At 36.2% G+C, this 23,259-nt stretch overlaps 1 protein-coding gene across 2 annotated transcripts in view; it reads right to left on the bottom strand.

The window, feature by feature from the left end:
- Positions 1-23,259, bottom strand: part of TMEM117 (transmembrane protein 117) — a 194,492-nt gene that overhangs the window by 69,451 nt on the left and 101,782 nt on the right. For both annotated transcript variants that reach the window (XM_032687910.1, XM_032687911.1), the window contains one exon: positions 1,952-2,049. In XM_032687910.1, coding sequence (XP_032543801.1) covers positions 1,952-2,049 — 98 coding nt within the window. The remainder of the gene's footprint in view (positions 1-1,951; positions 2,050-23,259) is intronic.

Genomic DNA, 23,259 nt, shown 5'->3' with positions numbered 1-23,259 from the left:
TTTCTCTCTTCCAGTAAACTCATTTCTTTTTGTCTGTGTCCTGTTTTTCCCTATAGCTAAAAGTTCACATGAAGAACTCTTCATGCCTTGCTCATTATAAACCCTCATCCTCTGTTAGGAAAGTTTCCAGGACAATTAATATTGGAACAGTTTTTCAGGTCTCACCTCTATTAAGCAAACTGCATACGCATCCCAGAGATGTCCTGGCGATTTTATTCCAACTACTTTGCTTGATTCTCCACAGCTTCCTTTTTTGCCTTATTTCCAAGAGAAAATCCCTGCTCAGCCAAGCTGGCCTTCTGCCTCACCTGCTTGACTTCCAACACTTGAGAATTGCCTGATCCTGCGCCCTTAGGAGGTGATGTTTGAAAAGTGACCAGCACTGATGGACCCCAGCACCTGCAAAAACATCTTCCCAGGGGACCTTACTTACTAACTGCCTGAGCAGGCTGAAGTCTGCTCTCCTCATTTCCAGCGCAAAGGTTTAGCTGGCACTTTTCCTCCTGTCAACAGAGAGTTTAAACTCTATTGTTTCATGGTCACCATGGCCAAGATGGTTTCTCCTGCCTTATCAAGGTAGCTGAAAATGTGCACATTTCTGAGACAATTTCTAAATGTTAGCACACTTAGGCTTATTAGTTTTCTTAATTGCCTTCAGTAAAGAACTTTGTCAAAACCCTTGGGAAAGTCCACATAAATTAGATCAAGCATTTCTTCCTCACCCATTATTTTGATGACAAGTTCAAAGAGTTCTAACAGATCAGAGGTTTTCTTTCAGCAAAGTTTCCCTGGCTTCTTTCAGTTAAGTTAATCTAGAGCTTTGCTCATAATTCCATTATTGATGATATATTCAATCCATTTAGCTAAGACTGAACTCAGACTTACAGGCTGGTAGGATAATTCTATATTTAAAAAAAAAAAAGGCAGCAAAAGCAAAACAATATTCAAATTTTAACATTTAATTTTTCAATAGGCAATTAAGTGCTAATAAAACTTGCATCAGCTCAGCTCCCTTCAGTTCCTTATAAACCTTGTGTGCAGACAATCTGCCATCTGATTCTCCTTTCTTTTTGATCTTTAAATTTCTCTTATTATTTCCTTTAAACGCCTCAATTTAATAGAATAGCTTATTTTTACTACTTTACAAGTGTAGGCTACTTAATTTTATTTACTGTAGGAGAACCCATATAAATAGATATTTCAACTTCTTTGTAACAATTGTTTTGAAATCTGCTCTTTAAAAGCAGCAGGTCTGATGATATTTTCGTGAGTTTTTCTGTTCCTGATGTAGTTCAAAAAATTTTTGCTATTTTTTTCATCTTCAGCTACAAGGTTGCTTCAACTACAGATTGCTTCTGAGAATATGAATTTTCCAACTTCCTTTTTTCCTGCCATAATTTGTGTTCTGTTTCAATAGTTACATGTGGCCTGAATTCATCTGGAAGAGGCCACATTTGGGGTAAAATAAACTCTTACCCCTCAAAATGCTATGCATTGATTTTGTAATATTTTTCTTAATTACCTGAGACAGACTTGCCATGTTAAATCCTAGTCATGTGGTAACTCAAAGAATTGCTTTAATTAATTTCATGGTCACAAAAGGAAATTCACATATCTACTTACCTTAATTATAAGGAATGACAATGGGACATCTAAATATTATTAAATATAGCAAAAACTTTGCAACTCAGTTATAAACACTGCCAAAATATAACAAAAGAAACTGTATAAATCAATTTTTAAATTACATTTTTACACCAACTACTTTGATTAGCAATTGTTTACCCATGCAGTTTTTGCAATGTTTAATTTTTTGTTAGACCAGGTTTAACTTTTTTTTCAACCATGTACTCTGTTTATATCTCTTTCTGCCATTGAGAATAAGAAAATATCTTTTTGGATATTCTATAAAAGGTTCAGTTACAATAATCTGATTTTACTACTTTCCTACCAGAATAAAACGATCCGAATGTTTCCTTTCTTCCAGAAAGCTCTGGCAGATTTTCCCCAGTCTGGGTAGGGTTTGTCCTGAAGCATCATATCTGTGACCTATAGGGAAAGAAGAAATAGTAAATAGTTACACTGGTGTCACAAAAGACAGTACTAGAAAGGACTTTAAGAACACTTTTATTTTATATATGGCACACCTGCTTCAGTTCTGATAATGTTAACAGTTAGAAAATAGAATAATAGTATGTCCAGTGTTACTTGCAATCAAAATAAAGTATATTGGCCTCCATATTCTGCCCCCAGAAGTGCATGCAACTCCTTGAGAAACAATGAAACCTGTAGAGATCCGAAGATAAGAAAAGAGGAACCAGTCTAAAAGTTAAAGCAACCTACAGTACATAAGTTACATTCCCCTGTGGCTGAAAAGCTTTCTGGCTCAACCTGGGAGAGGTAATACGCTTCCCTGAGAGCAGCATCAGCAGAATTTCCACTCTTGAAAGCAGAACTGCAGCCAGGGAGTGCAAGCCTGTGAATTAAGCACTATATGCCATTTATAATCTCCTTTCACTTCCTGGAATCAGTAAAAAAAGTGCACCTGGGACTAGCAACACAAAAAAATCTCAAAACTTCCACAAAGTTTTAAAAGTATGAAATATTTACCCTCATTTTCATAATTCCTACCTAAAGAGACCATCTGTTTCTCTGTCCAGAGACTCATATGTATGCAGTACTTCCGGGTGGTACATGAAAGTATTAAAAATTACTTTCAGCTCAATGAGAAGGGTGAATACCCCTCAGGCACCTGTACTTTTGGGAAGCTGTGTTTTCATATCCATTTACTTCAAATTAACTCTTCTAAAAAGCACCAAAAGTTACATTACAATAAACTCATCAATTTTGTTGTGCAAAACATCCAGAGGAGTGCAAAACCAATTCATATGTAAAGATTTAAGAAATAATTGAACAGATAAAGGAAATGAGGGTGACCACCTGTTTCAAAATTCAGAGAAGTAAAACAAATTCTATCTGCCATTGGTATCAGTACTCACTGGAAAATTGCTATCTGTTTTGATCAGTATGAACTTAACAAGGTTTCAGGAGGAAATAACTTCAAATTGAAGACAAAATTTCTTGTTTTTACTTTCCACACTAAGGTTTAAAAATCCAGTTTACTATCTAGAATGTGAGCTACCACTTTTAATCAATGGCATTAACAGTGTTTATCAAAAAGAATACGTGGCCTGCAAATAAATTAAACCTGCATTCAAGTGCTAAATTTTGGCTTCAAGACAATTTGGGGTTAAAAGTGCTCAGCATATTAGTCTGATGGGCTGGGTTCAAAGGATAATGAACATGTTAAATAGAAATACCTCTTCTAGGATTTTATGACTCCATTAATCCTCACCTTAACAACGAACTGATAATATACCAAAAGACCACCTCTACTAACTGTTTTATGTGGGTAAATATTTTCTCAGATCAGCAAGCTATGATACTTTTATATAAGATCCCTATTATCTAAATTTCAATATATATTTAATGCTGAACGAGACCTCTGTAAAGATTTAATTCACTACTTTAGTAACACCTTTTTTCCTCTTAGGAAGAGTCTACATAGTAATAAATATTTGTGAAGAAGAACAGATATTTCAAGAGTTTTTATTCATGTTTCAAGGTATTTTCTCCAGACGCTTTCTGGGAAATGGTTATTATATTTGGTAGAAGGATGCAATTATTAGAGTAGCATGTTTCATGAGAATGGTATGCAAGATGGACACACTTTCTGAAGAAAATGGCAAGATGAAGCAGGAAATGTTCTTTCTGATATCAAACAGTTGGTATTTTATCTCCCAGCTTTGGCATTTATTTTAAGTCATATCACCAGATCAATGTAAGGTCAGTTGCAGTTAAATTGGCTGAAGCAGAGACAGTCATTAAAGGGATGCATTCCATAAAGAGAAATCCAATTACCTGTTGCATTAGAGAAATCAAATTCATTTTCCGGTTTGGTCAAGGACAGTCAGTGTGGCAAACAGCTCACAGGAGAATAGCACTGAACATTGTCATAGAGCAAGCAAGTTTTAGATAGAAACATAAAAAATTCATTGTTGCTATTAGAATGATGTGTTTAGAAAAGCAAAACTATAAATTTTAATTCAATTTGCAGAATTTAGCGCAAAGGAATGTGTGACTATGGGTTTTTTCTCGGTATTTCACAATGCAATTGCTGGACATCAAACATTTATCTCTTTTTTACTGGACTACGTTTGAAAACATTGCTGATATGTGGAAATAAAAAATAATTGACCATTTCAGTAATTGTCTGTACATATTTTACATAATCAAGATAAAATAGGGAAAGCCACTTACAATATAATTAAGTAATGTTTGGGTTTTTTTTAACTAGGAGATGTAATATACTTTAATCAATAATTACACTGATTCAATTCAGAAAGGAATGACTCCTACATACAGTCACTGTATGCTCTTTCATTTTTTTTAGTGTCTCATGATAGAAACAGTTATACTGTACTAAATTGCAGAATCAAAGCTGCATCACACACATTGCCTGACTGTTTAAGTTACACAAATGCCTCAAAAAAAAAATTTCCATTAACAATTAATATGTCCTGTATATATGATGGAATCTTAAATTTCACTTTGCCCTACAAAAAATGATTTTATCAGCTATTCATATTATTCACTTTATATTAACTATGAAGCTAAGCCATAAGGCTTTAAAAAAGGTATATTACTATCATTAAATTAATAGCAAAATGTTATGATTCCAATTTTTTTGTTACAGAAAAATAAACTGTTCCTTTTGATATGATCCTTTTGATGTTTGATACAATCATAAAATCACAGAAAGGCTTGGGTTGGAAGGGACCTTAAAGATCATCCAGTTCCAACTGCATCCTGCCATGGGCAGGGACATCTTGCACCAGACTAGGTTGTTCAAAGCCCCATGTAACCTGGCCTACAATATATACTGCTAAACAACATCTAATACAATAATTTGAAAAATGATGTCATATCACATAGAAGAAAGAACCGGTGATTCAAAGTCATATTCAGAACAAGTAACTTAGACAAGAAGCGCAAAAAAGTAAAATCATAAAAGCTTCAAAAAAAGAAAAAAAAAACAACAAAGGAGTAAGATACCTAAGATATCTAAGATACCTGAGATAAACTAAGTGGAACACTAAGACACCTTAAGGATTGTTTATTGATCAGGATGGTCTATACATACTTTAGATCTCTTCTTCTTAGACACTCATGTCAAATGGTGCTACATTGTCCTCCCAGCACAGGCAAAGTCTGCACCGGGAGTTTCAGGTAAGGCAAACTATCTCTTCTATTAGTAACTTAACAACAGCAAGTGAAACTTCTTTTCAAAAAAAAAAGAAAAAAATTACCTAACACTTTGGTCTGCCTTCAAAGTATCTTCCAGCTACTTACTAGCAGGAATTATGCTATCATCTCCAGAGCACAAACAGATGACCCATGTAACACTAATGCAGCATGGGTGCTGGTCGAGCCGTTTCATCTGGCAAATTGTATTGTTGAAATCTAGTAGTATGAAAGTACATTAGATGGTTTCATAATAGCACTTCTTCATATAAGCAGCTGCAGAAACTGTTTCTTGAAAGAGAAATGGACTCTAGACTCTAGGACATGACGAATTCTATGCTGCAATATTCATTACATGGAGACCAACCCTAAGCAGAGGATTTTCACTGCTTTATTCATACTTGAATAAATCATCAAAACAGAATAAAAGCACCCCTCCAGAATTCAACAGAAGGTAGAAGAAGCCAGAATCCACAAGAAAAGCCTGGAAACACAAACCAAATGGTGAAATCTGAAATATTTTTTTTATTTTGATACAGCAATGAGCAGTGAAAGGTCTAATGGACAGTAGGACTGCAACATCTAATAACAGTAAAAAAGTTGTTTGTATGCAACTCTTCAACCAGGAGGACATGACATCATGGTGTTATTGCTGAAAAATGGAGTAGTCTGAATAACTGCATTTGGTAAAATATGTCTATCTACCACTGTCGTACATGAGTCAAGTATTATAAGTTTTAATTCTTTCAGTAGGAGTGAATATCACACATTCTAGGAGCTTTCAGAAATTGTAAAGATGCCATAGTGTCAGGACAGGTCTGACTGCAGTGTCCCAGGCAAGAGCACAAACACTGCAAGCCTCATCAAAAGAACGCATTTATATTCTTGCAAAGACTCAGTATTGCTTACGTGTTTCTGAGAAGTATGTGGATTTTTCTCCAGAGTAGGGCTAAATCAGGTTAAAGTAATTATGTTTCCTGAAGTCAAAGTGTGAAGTCAACGACAGCTAATGCATACTGCTGAGGGCACATGCTCCCTTTACTTTGCTGTTATGTGCTTTTAGGTAAGAGCTATATATAGGTGTCCCACTAACTACACATCAATTCTTTATCATATCTCAGTCTTTAAGTACTATACTACATCACAGTAATCATATACCAAACTAGGGAAACATTTAGTACTCAGTCATTAAAATCTTCTATCCATCACTTTTCTCTTTTTCTTCTTTAAGATATTTAAAAACTGCAGTGCTGTTCACTTGATGTACAAAAGTAACCTATATGGAAAATACTTTTATCCTTTTTTCATCTAGATGTCAGGGAGAAAACTGTCTCCCTTGGATGGCAACCAATCTGATAGCCTTCTGTGATGGGTCGACAAGAAGAGAGCATTGGATGTTGTCTACCTTGACTTCAGCAAGGCTTTTGACACTGTTTGCCATATCTTCATAGGTAAGCTCAGGAAGTGTGGCTGAGGAATGGACAGTGAGGTGGATCAAGATTGCCTGAATAGCAGAGCTTAGAAAGTCATGATCAGCAGAGTAGAATTATGTACCAGTACATGTTGGGGTCTGACCTACTAGAGAGCAGCTCTGTGGAGAAAGGCTTGGGAGTCTTGGTGGATGACAAGTTGACCAGGAGCCGGCAGTGTGCCCTTGCAACCAGAAGGGCCAATATTATCCTAAAGTACATCAGTAAGACTGTGGCCAGCAGGTTGAGGGAGCTGATCCTCCCCTTCTATTTGTCCCTAGTGATGCCACATCTGGAGTACTGCGTCCATTCTGGTCTCCACAGTTCAAAAACGACAAGGAGCTATTGGAGACAGTCCAGAGGAGGGTCACGAAGATGATAAGGGATCTGGAGTATCTCTTTTATGAGGAGAGGCTGCAGGAGCTGGGTTTGTTTAGTTTAGAGAAAAGACTGAGAAGGGATCTCATTAATGCATATTAATATCTCAAAATCAGGTGCCAAGAGGATGGTGCCAGATGCTTTTCAGTGGTGCCCTGTGACAGGATGAGGAGCAATGGCCATAAATTAAAACACAAGAAATTCGACCCCAATGTGAGAAAGAACTTCTTTAGATTGAGAACAACAGAGCACTGGAACAGGTTGCCCAGGGAGGTTGCTGAGTCCCTCCCTCTGGAGGGACTCTAAAACAGAACCCGTTCAGATGATCACACTGCTGGCACTGGAAGTCTGGTAACATGAATGCCAACATGGCTTCCTACATTTCTTACTGTTTCTCAGTGAAGTGTCATTAACCCAGTTAATGAAATACGTGATGGTTCATAACAGATGAAGTTTTGTCATAGGAAAGGGCCATATTCACACATCCAATACCTAAAAATTAGGCTTTTGCCCTCATCAGACTGTTTCAGACAGAAACTTAGAGAATCCTTAAAGTTGCTTGGGCAGGTCTTGGAGGGGAGCAAGCAAAGATTGTAGAGAGACAAGTCATATCACAAAAGGATAACCCAATCCAGTGAGCCGAGCCAGGCTATGCAAATACCAGTTACAGAGGTGCTTGCTTAAGCACTTGACTCAGGTTTCCACAAGATATGCTTCTGTACTTTTGAGATTAAAACTTCAGTTCTCTAGGGAACAATGCCAAAGGTGCATTGGTTTATTTCTGTGCAGCAGGCTATTGCTTAAAGCAATCAAATCAGTGTACCCATTTTTACTCTTGGATCTACCAGTGCTTACACCTTAACCAAAATTATAGGCATTATCCATTGACTTTAATTCAAAAAGCATACCTAGGCTAAGAGTCAGCCTTCAGGTCTTCCCATCTTCTGTAGTTACAGAATCGGACGACTTATCCTTTCTTTAATTTTATGAATCTTAAACACCTATCTACGAACCAAAGCACTGAAGAAAAAATTGAGCCAGCATGTGATTAGCATGGAGGCAGGCTGTGTTACACTGATGGAAATGACAGAAGGTTAAAAAGGAGTTCACGCTGAAAGGGAATTTTTATGCAAAATGCAAGTAGCAGTTTTTAAATTAGGGTGGAATATATAATATCTTGGAATACTGGAGGAATGCAAGCATTTCACCGTTTGCCTCCAAACTACAGCAACAACAGGTTCCAGACTCCAAGTTGTACAGTCACATCAGATAAACACAGAAGTTTTGGTTTAGGATATATGAAACTATACACCAAATGGTGGCATACTGTAATTAAGATATGATTCAGCCTTTAAGACTGTCTCAACCTAAGCAAAATTTTTGATGTCTGAATGTGCCTGCAAGTCACAGACAAGTTCAACTACCTAGTCTCATAAAAGACATAGAGCTCAGGAAGATCAATATCCACAGCAATGAAAAACTGGGAACAAATTCTGGTTTGATTTGGCTTAATACAACACAGATGCTGAGCTATTCTGGCTAGGTTGCCAGCAGTTCTGGATGTATTGACAAGGACTATTTATGTCTCTAAAGACAGTTCTGGACTTTGCAAACAGGGAACTTACCAGAGTACCTGCTGTAGAGTACACTACCAGCTTAGGCATGTGAATAAATGTCAATTCCCAAGGTATGAAGGAGTCCCATGCCAGACAGGTTCACAAGAACAAAGGTTTCTACTGATCAAATTTAATTTCTTCTTTCAACATCTCCATCTAACAATTTTCTCAGCAAGACTTGCACATACTCATGTGCTGTAACAGAGGCAGACAGCTTTCTGCATGGGCCATTAGCTTGCTCTCAGGCAGTGGCATCATTTTTATTTGTATCATGATGCCCTCAGAGACTTACAGTTAGAGCTGTATATTGTCAATGCAACTTCTGTGTAGTCTGTGTTTTGATGTTCCGGAAAGTCATCATTTGCTGTTCTGACACTGGTTCTTCAGAAAAAAAGTGACAACACACATACTACTTGGTGCCTTTCTCCTGCCTTTCCCTTTTCCACAAATATTTTAATTATATTTGGTGAGTTAAGGGATGACAGAAGACCAACAAATGAACAGACAACACTTGCAGTGAGGGCACAGTGTTAAGGTGATTCTGTGATAGGTGAGAGAGTAAAAAAAGAAATATTTGTGACAATAATTTGTGACAACAACATATTTCTAATTAATTATTTAGGACTGTGCTGTTTTCTTCTCTATTTAACTTCCACTTAGTGACTACTAAGGGAGTATCTTCTAGTGGAGAAGGTTGAGTGAGACACAATGGGTGTTTTTGACGATTGTTGGGAATTGATTTCACTTTACACAGTGTGTTCTAGATCAACAGCAAATGTTAACTAGAGTAAATATAAGTAACATAAGCACATCTTTCAAAAATCTCTCTTGATGTCTACATAATGCAGAACCTAGTAAAAATGAATCAATCAGTTTGAATCATGAATATGATTTCAAGCTCTGATGTTTACTCTCTGTCTTTCACCACTGTCCCACATCCAGGCACATAAGCCAAAGGAGATCCATCTGAACACTGGGATGCCCCGAGCGACGGGCAGGAGACACACACTGCTGAGACACTCCCCTGCTTCCTCCTGCCAGAACAAAGAGCCTAATTAAATGAAAATCCATCTCCATGCTGCTGATATCATGCTGCTTTTCCAGTTGATTCAAAGCTGCGGTGTACTGACAGCTCAGAGCGGTTTCAATCCATTTCACTTCTTTATGAGAAGCCTTTACTTTAGAATAAGTAAAGGAGAACTCGAAACTTCCTTTACATGGCCTTTTCTGTTCTGCTCTCATAGCAAACACAGTCCAATAGCAAATGAGAACAATTCTGCACAAAACAAGTTTCTCATGAAAACTCTCACCAGAAAACAAACTGCAAAAATTCATGAAGCATTTGTGAAAAACTTTCCCATGGCTCTTTCCAGTATTTTTCTTTATCATGCTATAAGAGATTATAGGACTAAAATGTTTATGTGCAGCTGCTGGTCTTTTGCCACATTTATGGGCAGCATCATTAATGGTTTTAAATTACCCTTTTATACTGAAGCTACAATCACATTGAGCACACAATCCATCAACAAGTTATAAATCCTTCTATTTATCCACATTTCCTGTGCAATTCTTCACTTGAGGTGCAAGTATGGTCATAGTTCCTATAGACCCATTCTCTTTAGAAAAATTACTTCGGTCTTACAGAATAAAGAGTTCTCATGGAAGGTACTCAGTGGAAGGTAGTTACTATCAGTTTCACTTCAACAGAGGAAAATCTCCAGACTCTGTTGCAAAATCATTTGCTATTCTGAATAACAAATATTTTGTTTTGAAAAGTCAGTCAACTATTTTTTCTGTTGGATTATGTTCCTTAATTCCATCAATTTTAAAACACTTTGGATTATAACTAAAAGGTAAAAATACCCATCAAAATTCACAAAAGGATGAAGCATCTTTTTAGAAAGCTGAGAAATAACGTTTACTCTTAAACTGTATTGAGACTATTCAAGGTATTCTCAGTGCTGAAAGAAGAATGCAAAATGAAGTTATGTACCTATTCCCTCAATAGGGAACTTTTAGGATTAAATATTCAAAAAATTGAGATCATCACTAAAATTGTCTCTATTAAAGAATCATAATATTGGAGGCCTTTAAGGTTTCAACCGATATTGCCTCTCCCTTAAAACGGTGTGATTTGCTCAGCTCAGATATACCAAATTAAGAAAGGTATTAACATTAAGTTTCCTTTTATTTTCATTCAGGTTTTAAGTTTCATGTTTTCAAAGATTTCACACCAAATGTGATGCCTTGAAATAAACTGGAGACACTCTTACAGTCACACAAAACTCCACTTTGGCTTTCAGATAAAATTCCTGCTACTGCAGAGTCAAGAAAAAATATTACAAATTTTAAGAACTCCGAATACTGATATGTTTTTGTACAGTAAACACCAAAGGGAAAGCTGGTTATTAAACATTAATGGATACAACCAAAAATGTTTCATACCGATCCTTGTCTGGGAAGAATATTGAAGACACACAGGGGATAATGGTTTGTGAAGAATTCTTAAGTACTTGTTGGGTTGCTAGAGGGTATTTCGGAAAAGGAGGTACAGTAAGATGAGAGCTGAGAGAAACTACACTATCTCCATGGGAAGGATTTTACACGCCCTTCTAGACTTGTGCTGAAAGATGTTCCACAGCTAATTTGACAGTAAATAGATAACAGGTGTTGCAGACTGGGAAGTTAAGGATTGCTAGAAATGATTGGTAGTAACATTGCTTCCGGACATCCCCTTGGCTGTAGTCTTTATCCAAAATGCTTAGTTACTGAGCATAGGCAGAACTTCGCATTTTTGTTGTTTTTTTTCAATAAGGAGTGCAAGAATGCTAAGACCTCTGGGCAAAGAGAACAATCTAAGAGAACGGAAGGAAATATTTTCCACTTTTAAAAACACTTGAGAACACAATTCTTAATATACAGTTGTTTTTCAGCTCCAAATATACTCTCATTTGAAACTGAGTATCTCTCATATAAACAAAGAATCAAGATTTTTTCATTTTTTCTTTCCTGGCTTCATATACATCACGGTCCATCCACAAACTTTTATCTCATGAGGAAGCAAGGTTGATATCACTTAGAAGAAAGCAAATAACATCAGATCATGGTTGCACAGTTATTTGCCATTTGTTTGACATGTTTATTCTTTATCTACTGTCTACACACAAAACCATATGAAGTCAGCTAATAGTCACATTAAAAAATACTTTTGCCTTATAAATATTCATAACACACACTGTAGTGAAAACCAATATATTCTTTCAAAAAAGAACAAAGGAGAAAAAACACAAAGAGGCCAACTTTACAAGAAAGTTGATTTTCTTAAAAGTTCAGATGTTGCAAATTAAATATGCTGCTTTATCAACATGGCGTAAAGCAGATTTTTTTATCAGATTGTCTTTTGAACAACAATTTTTGGTCAATTACTACTTCCCATGTGGAAATTTCTCAAAGCTGAGACATACTGTGTGCACAGCTGATACGGTACAATCTTTCCTCTACAGCTGGTCTTGTTTGTCACCTCAGCTTACTTGATTAAGCATTTTAATCAGTGCTTTGCATAAGACTGTGCACCTTCTGTTGAAAATTGTCTGGTTGGTGTTTAGTTGAAAACCAGTTGACTTCTTAACATCTTACTCAGATTTGGCCATTGCTCATTCTACCATTTTTGAAGGGTTTATAATCAGTATCTTAAATTCTTTCTTTCTTACCAAACAATAATAAATGTTCTCCAGTAACTGCAAAATTCCATACTAATAATATTGGTAAGCACCTTCCAATGAAGCTGCTAAGCTGTTTTACATTTAGTATAATGCCATGGAGAATATATAACACGACTGCCTCATTCTTGCCTTAAGCTTTGACCTTTTTGCCTCTAAAAAATAAAATACTGGGTTTAGTATTTTATTTATCCCTTATCTTCTGACTGTTTTGTTAAATCATCCCTTTTATTCAGCCAGATCAGGTGTTTGAAGCATTTTTTGGACAAAGTAATTCTGCTTTTTCTCCCACAGTTCTCATGAAATTAAATGCAGATTATTTAGTTAGCTTCAATGTACAATTTAAAATCACCTTTATTCTATTCATCCTGTCTATGTTTATATACGACTCCCTTATGATATTAACATAACCCAGGAGTGTTATCAGTTGGGCATTTCTGACTAGATCATTTGGCTGAGCTCCAGCTTTTTGCCTGGCTCTCTTTGCACAAGGAGGGAAACACCATATTTTCGGAAAATATAAGTCTGATCTCCAAAGCCCACATCACATTGTCTTAGTACCTTCTAGAAATTTTTATTGATAAATGAGAAACAAAAGCTCTCCAATGAATAAGCATAAGCAGAAGGACTTAAAAAAATTATATTTTTGCCTTATAACTGTGAAGAGAAGGCAAAGATTCAGTTAGATTATTAGTGTTCTCCAAGAATAACTACATATTCTCAAGGTGTATGAGACAAAAAATTCACTTTATCTGGGAAAAGACGAAGATACTATATTTACTGCTTATCCACTATTACAATAACCAAAGTGTATATTTACAGCTGATTTGCTTTAAATTTACGTTATATCCCCTCTATATCAAATACATACTCTAATTTACTAAAGTCTCATCCTCTCTGCCTTGACTACAATAGGTCATGTTGAACCAGTCCTTAGATTCCAGCTTCAGTGCCTCTGAATTCTCACTGTTAATCATAAGTCCTTGCTCATGAAATATATTTTAAAATTACTCAGCCCAGGACTGAGTAGCCTGTTTGTATGAGAACACCGTGACAATGTACCTGACAACTCCATTCCAATTCCTGTTTGAAAGACAGTCTGTTGAAAGCTAAGCTAGTGCTGATGCACTTGCATTTTAACCTAGGTACGTATCAACCCAGGAGGCACACTGCTGGTTTAACTACTACCTAACTGAATTAATATGGTAACACTTCAAGAATAAATGACAAATATAACTGATGATGCTCAGTATATGTATAATGCATAAAGCTGAAATACAGATTCCCTGATTTCTCTTGTCACATAAACAGGAATCTCATGAAAAGGTTCATGTCAGTTTGCTGAAAAATTGGAACAAAATTTTTAAGGTTTATTTATGCAAGCATATACACATTATCTATGTATGCTTGAAAACTAGTAATATCTGTAAACACTTTTATTAAAATTGAAGCTCCTTTGTGTATATTGGTAAAACTGTTTTATGACAGATAAAAAATGACATATGATTACAGTTCTAGATTAGCTAAAATTGGTATGACCTTAGGTCAAGTATGAAGTATTTCTCATATAAAAATACAGTATATACAGGCATTTTCACTCTGTAATAGGACTTCCTGAATCCTATGCAAACCCAAAGTTTAATAAAGGCCCTTATCAGCTTTGAAAAATCTGTTCATTTTTTGATGGAAAAATGAGCCAAGTAAATAGACAGTCAAAGATGACTGAAACTGGTTCTACAAAGAGAGTGAACTCTATGGGAGACAGAGAGACAGAAGTGTGGAAATGACAAAATACTAAAAATGAGAGTATGAGAGTTGAAATAAGCTCAGTAAATTGACATATAAATGCATAGTTGCGAAAGAATGGAAATCCAATTCAGGGCTTAAAAGTACACTGACAGGTAGATTATCCCTAGATTAGAGAAAACTACAGCTTTAAGCTACATACTAGAATATTTCATAGGACATCTCAGGTTGACCATTCCTTCCTGAATTGCTCGAAAGAGAATCCAAACAGTTGTTCAAGTAAAACAAGAGGTCAACCCACAGCACAAGAACCAAGCCAAGCCAGACTAAAGACACTACTTCTGGGAGCAGAAAGTTCAGGTTTAAGACCCCAATGCTATCATATGTTTGAGAGACAGGCAGAAATTAGATACCACCTGAAGTTATTAATTATAAAATACTCCTATTTTGAGTATTCTGTAGATTTCACTTTCATGAGTAATTAAGATATCTTCAAAATACACAGGATCCAGAGCTGTCATGTGAATCATGGAAGAATCATAGAGAAACAATGCATCATTGGTTAGTAATTTATAAGCTTTACTATATCATTGAATAAATATGCCAAGAGATTTTATTTGAGTCTTTGAGTACCTTTGGTCCACTACGCAGCAATGCTACAACACAGTAAAGAAATCTCTAAACTGGCATCAATACAAGCCAGGGTGTCTTCTCAGTGGACTGCAATGTCATCTGCACGTACTTAACTTTAGTTCACAGGCAGCTGATCTAAAATGCTTTGGCCTTCTGAAAGGCAGGCAGATTAACTTTGATGAAGGACCACAAAACACAGCTTTCATTTTTACGACCCAGGCCTGACATCTATTGTGCACCCTTGTGCTTCTTATGCTGGGGTTTGCACATATGGATTTGATTTTTTTTCCCAAATGACAAATAAAATGTAATGAAGGGAAACTGATTCATGATGTGAATTTTTCAGTACAGTTATTAGGCTAACATGCCATAATCCTGTATTCAGTAGACAGCAATTAAATTTAGTTTAGCATGAGATGACTCCAGAGTTTTTTCTTTCCTCTGATCGATGTTCTATCAACTGTTGATTCGTTGGGGCTTCTTCTGTACTACTGTACAAACTGAAGGGTGACTAGCACTGTTGAATGAAACTTCTCTGTGCCAGATACCTCTGATGATGTATCTTCACCCATCCCAGCAAACATGAAACTTTTGAGTTCCAATGATGTTGGACATAAATTTGAACAGCTCTTCAGTCCTGTGTTGTAAAGCTACCTATCCCTGGCTTTTCACATAATTGTGCCTACTAGGAACCACTTTCATTACAAAAATAAGTCCATGAAATACGTGGGACAATCCTACGAACAATTTATACAAGAATTTGAAGGCAAGTTAGGGATCAGGCAACGGAAGGACTAACTGCAGAACCTCATTGTTCAGTCTCAGTTCTTTAACCACACCACAACACTCACAGTCAGCATTAGAAAGCAATATTTCTGCCATTTTTACTAAAATTGCTTCTTTCATTTCTGAAACAATTACAAAAAAAAAAAAAAAAAAAAAGCTGGCAATTACCAGTGACAGCAAACAGGATGCACTTAGAGAAGTTACTCGCAATCTGGTGCATACAATTGATGAAAATAATCAGAAAAAAGACTATTTGCTAGCTGTTTCACTGTAACAACCAATGTAGCATAAAAACAGCAAATGAGTGTTTGATTTCCTGTGTCATATCCTTATATTATATATATAAAATATATAAATATACCCATACTTCTTCTGCCAGATACTTATATTAAGCCCTCTTACAAGTAGAAAAAGGGGAATGTAGGCTTTTACAAAAATAAATTACTTGATGAATTAAAGTTTTTTAAATTACATTAATGATTAGTTTATTTTTAATGGTGAATCTTTTAATAGCACACTAAAAGGTGATAGCTACTTTTTAGTGACTACACATGCAAGTATAAGTTTATATATAAAGGATATTTCTTGTTTTTCACTTTTGTTTATGTGTGTATCCTGTGCATAAACATAGGATTAAATATTTCATACACATACATCTTTCTGGCCCAAACAGAGTGCTCTGAAGATTGGATTGATAGAGAGTAATAGCCTGAAAAATGAACTTAGGTTCCAGTTCCATGAAGAATTTTGTATGAGCAGCATTTTACAGACTGCAAAGTCAAATGCAGTCAACTATCCCAGGTTCAAGCTCTTGCCCCAGTCTCTAAGGCAGGGAAGTCTATTACACTGGATTACTACCACTTTCTTACTGAATGACCCTTCTGCTCTCCACCTGCCTCCCGAGAGTATGCCATCCTCAAACTGCTCTCACTGCATATCTTCCCATTCCTATAATGAAATAATGTTACCTAATAAATAATTATCTCAAAGCTGAAGACTTTTTTTATACAAGCTCAGAGATTAATTTTGTTCCCTGTGGGTTTTTCTCTATTGATTCTTCTGGTTACACAGAATGATCTAAAAACATTCTTTGGGAGTCAATGGGAAAGCTCAATGTATGTCAACCTTCTGGCAATCTGCGTTACCTCTAGACTGTCCCAACTCCACTGCAATTATTAGTTACAAAATAAATTCAAAATGCTAGGAAACAAAAATGGGCAGTGAGAAAGTGCTTCTACAATGGAAGATGAAGCAGAGCTGAAGATGCTTTGTTGCTGCAAAGTGTTACAGAAGCAAAGAATGAACTGCTTCAAATGGAAGACTATCAGGTTTAAGTGCATGAACAAGTAAAACAAGGCATATTTACACATGTTGTTTTATCTATAGAATCACAAAAGTCCTCATTTGAGCACTGGGAAAGATATTTCTGAAGGGTGATATTTATAAAGGGCATTTCTGTGCCAAAATTCTTATATGATATCCTAAATATATGGTATATACACATCTATACTATTTTTATAGCAGAATGCCCCATCGGCACAGACAGCATATGTATGGTTGCTCTTACTAGATTATTTTACAGTACTCATTCTGCTGTAGGAAGACACTGAAACAGAGCTAAAATATATTTTGCCTCTGCCCATTATTGTTTTTGTAACTGTCGCCTGACTATTTGATTAGTTTGACTGTCTTCTTTCACATTCTAGAGTTTTTATATTTTTCTGATCCAAGAAGTTTCTGGCTTTTTAATTTTTGCACTATTTTTATTAGCACACACTGTGCAAATGTGTTACCCTTCAGAGAAAATCCATTAATCAGAATTATTTTAGCATTTTTTAGAAACTTTATAGGGAACTTGCAACATTTTTTTCTTGCCTTTTAGTAGTATGATAGCAACAAAATTCCATCTTGAAAATAATTCCAGTGGTTTCTGACTACACTCCTTTGTCATTAACTGCACCATAAATTAGAAATCTAACAATAAATATTATGGCACAATGATTAGGAACAGATTAAGTTGTCAGTTGGAACATGACTAGCAGCACATTCCTATGGATTACATTGTTTTGTGCCCTTTTCCACTTATGAATAAAATTGGGAACTTTAAAATCTGTAGTTAGCTTTCTGAGATCAAAACAACAATGCTTTTGGCTGCATTTTAAGCTCTCTGACTTTGCACTGAAGCTGATGAAGAGGGTTCATATGAGCCATTCTGCTGACTCATGCGTGTGGCCATAATATCTGAAACTGGTGGATGGTAGAAAAACACTGAAGAAGACACTTAAGAGAGTTCTGCATGGCCATGACTATCTTCATTTCCACACTTTTGTCTGACCCCCACATCATCATAGTAGTAAGAACATGTTGCTTTATAGCTCCTGGAGGATACAAAAAAAAACCCAACCAGACAAGCGGTACCAACCACACAGAAATGTTAAAGAAGGCAAATGTACAAAACCCATTTAACTTCAGCTATTAGAATTCAAAGGGACTTGCTCAGACAGCTCAGCCAATTTGCTATAGTGTAGATTTCATTGCTTTTTCATCACAGCAAATATCAAATTATGGGCACATTTTGGACATGTTTTATTTTTTCTGGAGTTGTCTTTGCAGACATAATATTTGTCTTCTCTGTAAAAAACAGTTCAATGGGACCTGCATTTTAAATAATTTTCTAAGATAACAGTACTTCATTGCCCAGAATCCTACTCCGAAAAGTATGGCTTGGGACCATCCAGACATCTACCAGAAGGTGAACTGGCATGAGAATCTTCCTGGAAAAATCCAGGATGCTGCATATGCATGAAAAGTATAACATATTTCTGTGGAACTGCCCTTGCAGTTAACCTTGCAAAGTTGATCTTGTGATGTTTGATGTGGAAGAAAAACCTCAGCTGTTCCACACGTGGCAATAGAAATGGGTTTGCCAAACCAAAACAAAAATGGAGGAGTTTACGATTCACATGGAATCCCAAAACACCTTCCACTCATTTTGAAGGTTAACAGCAGTTCTAATTCAGGATCTGCATCTTGCCAAAATCAGTGGAAAGTTACTATGAAAAAGGGTGAAAGGGGCTAAATTCTGCTCTCCATTACGCAGCTGTAAACTTCAGGGTAAGCCCATCAATGAGAATGTATGGCAAGAAGGAAGATTATTTTATACCCACCTAAACAGAGTTCAGGTGGGTATAAAATAAGAACAGAGTTCAGCTAAAGACTTTACCATTCTTCCTGCATTCTTGTCCTTGATGCCTCAGAGCTTTTTGGTTTTTTAACTTTTGTAGATTTTAGAAGTAGTTGTGTAGTAAATGTAGATTTGAATGTAGCTGCATAATACGCCATCCTTTAGCACAGTAGTTTACACATTTACCCAACCCTTTTTCCCATTTCATATCGAACTTTCTAAATTCCTTTAGCTTGTTTAGACTTCCCTCAAGGTAGGCCTTCTTTCTGTTTAAGAACATTTGCACCCTGGCTTGAACAACAAAATACATCATAGTCAAAGTGACCTTCAAGCCCAGAACTTTGGAGGAGCTACAAGGACTGTACGTGCTTTGATGAAGAGGAAGATGGGGTCCCAGGACCCCTAATTCAATTTCCAGAGGGGTGTGCCAGGGGAAAGATCTGGGGGGGCAGATAGATCTGGGATTGGTTGGGATAATACCTTAAATTGTGGAACCCCCTGGACACACGAGAATGCGTCATGAGTATTCCCTGGGCCTCAGGCCTGAGATTAAAGGACCTACTCTCTTTATCTTATCCCCTACACTAAATTGGTCTGGAGTCCTGTTTTCTGCAGTCTCTTAAGGCAACATCCTTCACAAGGCAGTCAGACTTTTCTGTCACAGTTTATTACACTCTCATCAGAATTGTTAAACATAAATTATAGATCTGACATTCTCGGTGCCTGTCACTTGTTCCTCATGAACAATATGTAATGCATATAGTACGATTAGCATCGATGGGAATGGCACGCTTAATTTAGGAACAGGTATGCTATAAAGTTGCTGGAAATGAAATACAGAACTTAAAATGACAAAAAATCTGCATTAACTAAACAAAAGGAAGAAAATTGTTCAATTCTAAACATGGGACAGTTTAAAAATTTAGATTATTATAGAAATTATACCAACTGCAAAATAGTTTCTAAATATTAATTAAAGGTTCTACTTAGAAATATTTCACACATGATTTCCTTACCATCTGTATTTGTAAAGCCTGAGAAGAAGAAAATGTAATCATCTCGTTAAAATTATTTGAAGGTACTAACGCTACACTGTTTGAATCTAAATGCAATAGAAGTATTCACCTTCCTTAAAAACATATTCTTTTCTAGATGAAAAGACTACCAATATATTCTTTGTGTAGACTTGTCATGTGTCTACAAGCAATGTCAAACTGTATTTTTAGCTATGGAGTTTACTTAATCTCACAAGGCTTTATCTTGACTTTACGTTGACAAATGAACAAGGCTGAAATACACAGGATCTGAGCTTCTGTCAAGATACACCATCTCAAAAGTCATTGTTCTTGCACACCTGTTTCCTTTAAGCTTCTGACTTAGACACAGTTTTATTATTCTTCTGAGCTTATTACTAAATTCCTCAGTAGTTGCAATTAATTGCCTCCAAGCCTTACTTCTCCAAACAAGGTAAGGGAATGCAGCAGAAATATAACATGATACCAAGATGTGATGAGGTGGCTTTGGTAACTCTCATTCAACAAACATGGCTGTTTTCTTGCTAGGTTTTCTTATTCCCATGTTCCTGTCTTTCAAAATATACTTGTGACATATTACCGGATTAAAGTTCAAATGTTACCTGCATTGCTTGTTAACATCTTTTAGTTATTAACACAGGCAGCAATTATTAGCAGTATTAAAATAAAGTTTTGGTTCACATCTCAGACTACATTTTATCTTTAATGTTTTTCTGTTGAACAATGAAAAAACTCTACCAGCTCTCTGTTTCTTCTATACTAAAAAACAGTGCATCTCAATGTTCTATAAACAAATATTAATAATTTCTAACAGATAAATATGAAATTTTTATTCTAGTTTTTTTTTTAAATAGATTTTTCCCCCAAAACTATTACATTCTTGGACTATATTAGGCCTTGGAGCTGCCGTAGAAATTTCTCTGTTAGAATAACAGTTTTTCCAGACATTTTTAATACACTCAAAATGTTGTGCATTTATCTATTTTAAGATAAATTTATTTATTTCTTTATTTTAACATAGATAACCTCTGCTAGACCTCATCTAGAAATACTTTTTCTGAGGTTAACCATACAAATCTGTAAATTTAGTAAAATTGTATCTACAATAATTATGTTCATCTTATCATCACAAGCCAAATCTTAGACTCCTTTCTAAGTTTCCATTTATCTTAAAATAAAAACCTACAATTGAACTTAGAGAACAAGGAAGTAAAAATGCTTGGTATTGTTCTGTACCACCAGGGAACTAACAGACTTGCTCTGGATGACCTCACTGTACAATCAGAACAACAGGCTTTTTTTCATCTTACAGAAATAATTAATCACGGGTCCAATTTGCCAGTCTGATAGTCTTAGTGGAACCAGAGCACTCCCCTCAGCTTTGCATCACTTCTGGTGGCTGGTTGCCTATTCCAGTCTCAGTAGTCTACGGGAGAGTTATGGGACTCAGACTTGCTTGGAGCTACATTGCTACCAGTGAAGAGACAAGTAGCCTATATGATTCCTTCTACTAGCTCAGGAAGAAGGGAGAGCAGGAAGAAGAAAGGCAGACACCTACTACCAGAACAGGCATGTATTTACTCTCAAATGGCCAGGGTTTTCCTTTGTCACCCCAAGGCTAATTACTTAACTGGAACTGCTCTGGTAAAACAAAATAGGTTATAATTATGGGAGGGATGACAACATTGTTGACACTCAGTAGAAAGGATGAAAGAATTATTTGGATCAAAGATGAAAGACTTTTTTAATAAGCTGGGTCTGTCTAGTGTAGAAAATCAGCATGTGAACACTGAGAATTCCTGAATTCTACCAACATGTGTAGATGTCCTTATAAACAGCAACATCTGTACAGCATAATGGGGATTTAAGCTCTCAAATAATTTAAATAATTGCAGTGTAAGCACAAGGAATATATGACGTAAAAAAGAGTAATGTTTCTCTTCAGTTACATACATTTACGTCCACTCCTCTCCCCTCCTCTACCCAGTTAGTCATTCCACATAGACTATCAGATTGACCAAGCATGATTTCCCCTTGGTGTATTCTTCTTAAAGTAATGCATGCAAGAGTCTTCTTTTCTCCCACATAATTTTAGAAGTTTAACTGCTGTGTTTGATGACTCTATAACCAAGAGAGCCAATGTCAGAGGACAGTCAGGTCTCGGACAGACTGAACTGCCCTCTGAACTGAGACCAGTTGCAGTCTCTCTCTGCTGTCTAGAGAGAAACACAAATCTGTTGACACTTTGCACGTAGGTGCTGCAGTTAAGCGCTTGAGTTAGCAAGTTGGCTTGCTGAACATAACACCAGGAGACAAATTCCTTATTCTCAATTTCCACATCCTTTCTGATCAGCATTCTTCACAAAATGCTCTTCTTGTTTTTAACATTTATGATGAATGAAGGGTTGCGAGGCTGCCTATGGAAGTCAGTAAGGTGCACAAATACTTGAAAATAAGTCATTTGTTTGTTGCTACCAACAGAAGCCAGTGCAGGAACACCCATAAAGTACTACAGTAATGTCAGAGGTGACAGTAGTGTGTTCTCTTCCTTTTATTCAGTGTCTGTGTGTGGCAATACATTCTCTGCAGAAAACAATTTTGAATAATCCTTCAAGGTCTTGTTAACTGCTTTATGTAAAAATATTTCAAGAGTATGACATGAAAACTGTTTGCACAGAGTAGTTAGTCTAGCTGTCAGACATGCTTGTGAATCTCCTCTTTTTACATACAGAAAAAGGATACACGTTTTTCTTAAAGCACTGATTACTTCAATGGAAATACTTTTTGGTTGTTATTTTCAAGCAAATTAGAAGCTAAAGAAAACACTGGAGAAGCATAGAAAACAATGAGATTACAGACAGACTGTTGTTCCTTAGTTACGTAGACACGACCACAGAGATAAATTTGAACTACAGTTCTTAACAGTTCTTTATCATCCAGTCAACAACTGCCATCTTATGAGCAAAGTGGAGAACACATAAACCTCAATCTGTACCCATGGAGACTGTGTATCCTGAGGCTGTATGGGACGCACATGGTGCAAGAACTACTCCTAAATCCTGTCAAACAACTTCTTCTTCCTCTTCACCCACAACGAAGATCACAACGAAATTAAGACAACATCACCTTACTGAATGTCAACTTATTTTTGAATGAAGTACTGAAAAACATACTTCTCTTCAGATCTATCAGACAGAGACTTGGCAGCAGGGATCCACACACGTACAACCTCCAGACTGATTACTACATTTCATTGTATTCAAGAATGAAAAATATATACTGAGAAAAAAACTCCCACTGCTACAAAAAGCAGCTGCTAGTCTGCTTAGCAACACAAGCCACTGTGAACACATCATTCTGGCACACTGGTCTCTGCGCAAACTCCCCCAT

Source organism: Chiroxiphia lanceolata, chromosome 5, assembly GCF_009829145.1.
Source record: "Chiroxiphia lanceolata isolate bChiLan1 chromosome 5, bChiLan1.pri, whole genome shotgun sequence".
Taxonomy (NCBI): Eukaryota; Metazoa; Chordata; class Aves; order Passeriformes; family Pipridae; genus Chiroxiphia; species Chiroxiphia lanceolata.
The sequence above is the reverse complement of the archived record's forward strand: the minus strand, read 5'-3'. Positions and strand labels throughout refer to the sequence as shown.